The sequence below is a fragment of the Magnolia sinica genome, chromosome 12 (assembly GCF_029962835.1).
Source record: "Magnolia sinica isolate HGM2019 chromosome 12, MsV1, whole genome shotgun sequence".
Classification (NCBI taxonomy): Eukaryota; Viridiplantae; Streptophyta; class Magnoliopsida; order Magnoliales; family Magnoliaceae; genus Magnolia; species Magnolia sinica.
The window spans coordinates 79,962,979-79,970,588 of record NC_080584.1 but is presented as its reverse complement, the minus strand read 5'-3'; the positions used below and the strand labels follow the sequence as shown (position 1 = coordinate 79,970,588).

Sequence of the window (7,610 nt, the reverse complement as noted above, 5' to 3'; positions counted from 1 at the left end):
TTTTTATGCTGGACTATTTTCAATCCAATAAAAACAATTCTTCATTTAGAAAGGGTCCTTGTAGACTTGTCCAGCCATCAAGTATAAGTTTTACTTTTCTTTGTGATTATTTATAATTAGATATTAGTATACTAAAAATTCTTTCATATATAAGGTAAAGTGCAACCCATCTTCCGAGAAATAACCTACACAATAATCCGATCATCTTATAATAAAATTGTACAAGTGAATATGCGACCATTTTCTCAAATGTCCCTCACATGGACTTGCATTCCACTATTTGCATATATTGGCGTTCCGGGTCAAAGTTGTCCCATTAGCCAGCAACTGGATTAGTACCTCTGACTACCTTGATTTTCTCAAGGGAGCACATGGAGAGAGGATCAGACCAAATGGACGGTCCGGATGGTGATACGGATTTTCCAAGTACCCAAATACGTGCATCAAAAGGTTTCCATACATCACACGGAAGTTCATGTGGTCGTAAGCTACGTGGGGCCCACAGAAATTCCAGAAATTCACTGTGTGCAGGAGCTTAAAGAGTCCAAAAATCAGGCAGATCCATGATGCTTATATTCCATCCAAACCGTTCATAAGGTTATTACCATTGGAATAAACTGTACCTACAAATATCATCCTGATCCAAAAACTCCAGTGGCTCCCACAAAGTTTCCAATGGTGGGCGTTGAATCGCCGCTGTTTCCTCTCCTGTATCCCATTTAAGTTTTGGATCTATGGTACCGTGATCTTGAGAAACTGATGGACGGAGTGGATTTCTCATGGGAATATCTGTGGGCCCTCCATAGCTTCGGAGGCGGATTAGCTACAGACAGGTTGAGTAGCGAGACTCACTAGACGTCACCAGCTAATGTGGGCCCTACCATGATGTATGTTTATATCCACACCGTTCATACATTTTTAGAGTTCATTTTAGGGTATGAACCAAAGAATGATGCAGATCCAAGGCTGGAGTGGACCCCACCACAGAAAACAGTGGGGAGAGTGAGACCTACCGTTGAAACCTTACAAAGGTCCACCATGATGATTTTTTTAGATCCAACATGTTCATGTGTTAAAAAATACATGAAAGAAGAGAAAACACAAATATCAGCTTGATCGGAAACTTTTGTGGCCCTTAGAACTTTTTAATGGTGGACGTCATTCTCTACATTGTTTTATGTGCTGGGGTCCACTCGAGATTTTGATCAGACTCATTCTTTGTATCATGCCCTAATATGATCTCTCTAAATGGATGGACGGTGTGGATACAAAACATACATCATGATTGGGCCCACAGAACTTGGTGACGTCACTTCAGTAGCAAGTCTCGCTACTCAATCTGTCAGTAACCAATCCGTGCGGTCCATGGTCCCAAGGCTCGCTACAACTGTCACATTGGATGCGGAAAGTCGAGGCAAAAACAAAAAGACAAAAACCGTCTGTTTGACACTAGCGTCTGTTTGGATGGATGTGATGGCTATCTGAATCGTCCTTATGGTGGGCCCACCAGCGGGCAAGAACTATAATCGATCTGATAGTCAGGTGGGCCACACGTGCATGGAAAGAATTCGAGCAACAGTCCGCATTGAATACACATGTCTACCACATCGGGACAAACATTGCCGATATTTTCAAAATATCGCGAGAAAATGCACTAAACAATGTTATCACATTATTTATCGTGAAAATGTCATGTTTTTCTTAACAAAAATGCACTGTCTTGATTCAGGAACGGACAGGGGATCTGAGGAGTCCCCGTGATGTATGGGTTTCATCCGCACCGTCCATCCATTTTTCCATATAATTTTAGGGTCCAACCCCAAAAATGAGGCAGATCCAAAACTCAAGTGGACCACACCACAGGAATCAGCGGTGATAATGTAGCCTACCATTGAAAGGCCACTGTGATGTGGGCCCCACATGTTCGGAAGCTAGCTCGGTGGAACTATTTCCCAATTCCCATATTCCGAGGGTAGAAGTGGGTAAATGTGTACGCCGTGTTCCAGTTTAAAAATCTTTATTCTTCCTTTGGGGAATTATTTTATACTCGAACTACCTGTGCTGCCTATCCGCAGGCACATAAAAATGGTAAACGTGGCAAGCATGAACTGAAATTAAACCGACTAGAATGTGAAATACGCAGTCTTTGAGTTACAGTAAAAGTTTTAGATTGGTTGAATCGTCCAAACCTCTGATCCGTGGACGCTTGTTGTTTGAAATGACACCATTCAATACCTTTCATTCTAACCGTCCAATGTGTGTCAACCAATCTAATATAAAACTAATCTTAAAAATAGTATTATTTTTTTCATGTTAAATCTAAACTGATTCTCGTAAATTGAACGGTTGATTTGAATTCATTATTGTCACGTGTGAAAGTTCTCTAACTGCGTGAGTATCAGAGTATCATCTTCTTCGTTTCATCGACAAAATATAATTTCTCCCGAGACGACAATGCCCCCGAGAACTTGACGAGAATATTTCTCGTGTCCCTGTCCTTCTAAAAGGACAATGACCAAGGGCATTTTCGGTATATAATTTATAAAACGACGCCTCTTGCCTCTCACCCCTACAATCTGCCCTGAAGATGACCAGTTTCAAAGCAAATCCGGTGTGCGTTTGTCACCTCTTATGAGATCCATAAAGCATGCATCGTACACGTGTCATGCTTTTACGTCAATCTGAAGCGTCTAAAGCGTAGGCCCTGTTGTGGATGGGGGTGTGATCTTAAATCTACGTGAAGAGATTGTTCTGTTTGTTGCATTGGTGGCCATCGAATCAACGGTGGATAAGCGTCATCCGAAGTGGGGCCCACCATCGGGGATTTTTCGAATGCATGTGTGCCACGTCTACAGAGGCTGTATGCATGTCTGTGGACAGTTATACTTGTGCAGGGTATCAGCGTTTCCTCACCTTTTCATTAATGAGTGGCAATTCATCCCCGTTGAGTCGTGGTCCCCAGCGAAGATAGACAAGAGGAAGAAAATATCAGTAGTGGACGATCCGGATCATCTGATTTATGGGTGCCAAATAGTCGATTGAGATCTTTAATTTTCAAGGATCAGTAATTTAACAAATGGTGAGAAACAAACACCATCTTTTGGAGTTCCATAGGTGGGACCCACTATAGTGCACATTTTAGGTGAAGTGGGACGATAGGATCTATCACCGTGGGACCCACCGTGAGGGGTTTTTTTTTTTTTTTTAAAAATTATTTATTTATTATATTTTCACCTGTTCATCCGTTTTGTCAGCTCATTTTAAGGCAATGGGCTTAAAAATGAAGCAGATCCAAATATCAGGTGGACCACACCACAAGAAACAATAGAGATTGAACACCCACCATTAGCCACAGCTGATATTTGTGTTTGCCCAGGTCTGTGTGACCTTATCAGGATGGATGGAAAATACATATTACGGTGGGCCATTTGAGATTTGGATCTGCGTCATTTTTTGTTTCATATCCTAAAATGAGCAGGCAAAACGGATGGACGGCGTCCATATAACACATATACTTCGAGGTGGGCCCCACAGTCACGCATTCACCGACCTCTGTTGTACCCGGATCCATCGAGTACGAGTCCAAGTCAATCTTTTCCAACAGATGGGACACGTCTCAGATATCTCCAAGGGGAGGCTGATCCTAACCGTTGGACTAGTTCTTGCCAATGGACGTTTAAGAAAGGAAAAAAAGAAGAAAAAAGAGTACACCAACCGTCAATAATCACTGAAAGAAAGGACTGAAATCGAATGGTTACGATCTCCAGATCAGGGAGATTTTTGAGGCATGGTCCATCCAAAATGTGATACATCATCAATGTGTGTGACCCATTTGAAGGAAATATAATGCTTCATTAATCAGATGGTTGGGATTTTGTACAAATGAGATTTGTTAGCCAGGCTCTTCCTACTCGATGTGATTATCTATACCGTTCATCTAGGATGCCCTATTGCATCTGGTCAACATAGAAAGAATCCCACTAATCTTGCATCATCACCGTCCATGCATCACTTTGTATTGATGATGAGATTTATAGCGGGTGAGATCTTTTCTTTTCCACATAAAACCAATTGCGGTGAAGGACTTTAGATGAACGGTCTGGATCACAACATAGTGAGGCAGAAAGGGCGATTAGATTGAGCGCGCCTCTAGAGGAGAGCCTTGTTTGCAAGCCTCAATAGTCAGAATTCTCCGAATCCCAGATGTAGGACACGGATTGGCCGGTGACTCCTACTCCAGGCTAGCTGGTAGAAGGCTCTGTGGACCCCACCATGATGCATGTGTTTAATCCACACCGTCCATCCATTTTACGAGATCATTTTATGCATCAATACAAAACATTGGCAGATCCAAATCTCGGATGGACCACACCACCGGATGCATTGGTGAATGAACGCTTACCATTAAAAACTTACGATGGCCTACTGTAATGTCTATATGCCATCCCACCTTTTGATTAGGTCACACAGACCTGGATAAAGGGAAAACACAAATATCAGCTTGATCGAAGAATTTTGTGGCCCCATCAAGTTTTCAACGGTAGGCGTTCAATCATCATGGTATCGTGTGGTGTGGCTTTCCTGAGATTTGGATCTTACTCATTTTTTGGCTCATGCCCTAAAATGAGCTCGCAAAATAGATGGACGGCGTGGATAAAACAAATACATCATGGCGGGCCCATAGATTTTCCACCAACTAATCCGCGTCCCCAAATGTATCCCTGAATCATGCCGACACGTGTACGCTTCTGATGAGCGCCTGATTAGATACGAACCCCAAACCCAACCAAAGTTAAATTACCAGTACGCTACAGTACGCATGCACTTAGCTAAAAACCGTACACGTGGCATACATGCAGGCTGCAGCTAATCTAAACCGTCTAGGCTATGGACCGCACCTCTTAAGGGCCAACTAAATCAAAACCACACTAAATTAAGGCTCTACGTCTCCAGATTAGTAGACAACCATTGGATGAATCCAAATTGCCAAAAGCGAGCGTCAGCTAATCAGAGTCCACGTTGACTCAATCGGTCTGATTTTTGAGATATGACCCATCTCCAACCTATCCCAGGATTTGGACGGTTCAAATTGATTAGAAATATTCCACGTGTAAAATTTTGAGTGGTTGCGTGTGAACACGACAGAAGAAAAACAGGCGCCTATAGATAAGAGAGCTACAGCTGCAGGAGAGTGAAGCTGAAGTCTTCTTATTTCTTCAATGCCTCTCTCTCCATCTGCGTAAAACCGAAGCTGAAACGATGGAAGAAGATTTCGATCTGGAGAACCCTCTCATCCAATCACAGCCGTCCGATTCAATCCCATCCCTTATCTTCGCCTCTGAATCCTACCACACCCCCTCCCAAGCCTACTCCCTCGCCTTCAAAGCCAGCCCCGCCAACGCCTCCCTCCGTCGCGACGTACTCTCCTCGATCTTCCTCCGTCAGTCGCAGCTCTCCTGCGATCCGTTCGTCGCGTACCTCGCTGTAAATTACCTCGATCGCTTCTTGTCCGTACAAGGGCTGCCGGTATATTATCTCAAACCCGAGTACCAGCTTCTTCTTCATGTTTTCTAAATCGGTTCCATCCGACGCGATTTACTGAAGAGATAAACCGGTCTTGTTTTTGCAGAAAGCGAAGCCATGGGTTGTAAAGCTGCTTTCTATTTCCTGCATTTCTCTCGCTCTGAAGATGAAGAAAATCGCGTTTTCTGTAACTGATTTTCAGGTACGATTGAGAAAAAATGCATTTTCTTGCGAAGATGGATTTGGGTTTTGATTGGATTTTCGTTCCAAACAGGGCGAGGAAGGGTTCATCTTCGATACGGGGACGATCCGTCGAATGGAGCTTCTGATACTCAGCGCTCTGCAATGGCGGATGAGATCGATAACGCCATTCGCTTTTCTGGGATTCTTTCTCTCCTTCTTCGAGCGCAACGATCCGCCATTGAAGGAAGCTCTCAAAGCTCGAGCTGTTGAGATCGTTTTCAAAGCTCAAAACGGTAGAAAAATGCAAAAATAAAAATAAAAATACGATTTTTTATTTGGGTTTTGTTTTTTATTGAGAAAATCGAGATGGGTTTTTTGTAATTTTGGGTTTCGTTGCAGAAATCAAGATCTTGGAGTATAAACCGTCGATAATCGCAGCATCGGCGCTGTTATCTGCTTCTCACGAGCTTTCTCCTCTGCAATTTCCATCCTTTCGGAAGGCGATTTCTTCTTCTGTGTATATTAATAAAGTAAGAAAAAGAAAGGGACGGAAGAAAACCAGGGACCGAATTAAAACAGAGTTCTAGTGGGGCCCACTTATCTTTATCAGACCGTTTATCATGAAGACCATGTTCTTGGTTTTATTTTCTTGATAAATGATGAATGTTGGGGATCGTGCTGGCTACTGGAGCAACGGTCCGGATCATGTATTTGTGGGTCTCACTTGTAATATTGCTAGGCGAACATCTTAATACAGACCGTTAATCTTGTCGGACCGGTATGAATGTCCCAGGAATCTTGCCCATTGAGAAATAGCTCCCATATGATCCGACAGCAGTGGGACAGTTAAGACCGTCGGATGGAGGAGATTTCTGGGTCATGAACCGAAAATAATGGAGCCCATCAAAGAAACGGTCTGGATCATCTTAAAGCTACTGGGCTGAAATGAAAATATCATTTTCTTCTCTTTTATTTTCATTTTTGTATTTTTTGCTGATTTTTTCCTTCTTTTTTTATTTTCTTTTAGGAAAAGTTGTTGGATTGCTACAATTTGATGCAGGACATGGTGATGGACGGCTACGGATTGATCTTGTTTGATGGTGTTTCCAGCACGGACACGCCCGTCAATGTCCTCGACTGCCATTGCTTGAGCTCGGAAAGCGAAAAGACTAGCAACAGCAGTAGCAGCGGCAAGAGGCGAAAGATCGGAGATTTCGAAACGTTTCATCAGATTTCGCAGATTCAGCACTGCTGAGGGAGAAAATCAAAGAAGAAAATAAAAACCCAAAATCCAAAAACCCCAAAAAAAAACAAAAGAAAAAAAGAAGAGAAAATGTTTTTTTTTTTTTCGTTTTTTGGAGGGAGCGAAGGGAAGAAGAGAAAGACAAAAGAGGGCTTTGAAGGATGGAAGGAGGGAAGGAGTTGAATTTTTCTATTCCTGTTTTGGGTGAGTTTGATTTTGTGTCAGAAATAAATAAAAATAAAAAAGAACGGTTTTCGGAAAAAGCTGAAAGGAGTCAATGGCTTCTGTTTTCCGAGGGACTGTGTGGTCCTGATGCGTTGGACTGGTGGGTCCGTCCCTGTGTACCCAGTTCGAGCTCGTGTGGACCGTTTTCAGTGATCTACACCGTTGAATTAATGTGCCGCATCGTGGATGGTTGATGGTTGAGAATATTTTGCATTTGAAGATCTTATCCGTTAAATCTTTTTGCATTTCTCGTGTGCCGTTGCCTTTTATTTTTTAGGATGGTGGATTTTGTGGCCAGTTTTTTGAAGGGTTAGATCTTCCTGTCGGTCCGGATTAAGTTCTTCATTTACGGATGGTTGCATCGACAAATAATATTCACTCGCCTCAAGTAACGGCAATGTTCGGAAAATAAGCCACGTTTTGAACGGTCAGGATC

The 7,610-nt window shown here is 42.7% G+C and overlaps 1 protein-coding gene across 1 annotated transcript; it reads left to right on the top strand.

The window, feature by feature from the left end:
- Window positions 1-5,180: 5,180 nt before the first annotated feature.
- LOC131221851 (putative cyclin-D6-1) lies at window positions 5,181-7,212 on the top strand. The gene is made up of 5 exons (XM_058217149.1): window positions 5,181-5,526; window positions 5,630-5,725; window positions 5,798-5,999; window positions 6,106-6,236; window positions 6,734-7,212. Exons 1-5 carry the CDS (start codon window positions 5,260-5,262, stop codon window positions 6,959-6,961), a joined length of 924 nt encoding a protein of 307 aa, XP_058073132.1. The 5' UTR covers window positions 5,181-5,259; the 3' UTR covers window positions 6,962-7,212.
- The last annotated feature ends 398 nt before the right edge of the window (window positions 7,213-7,610 follow it).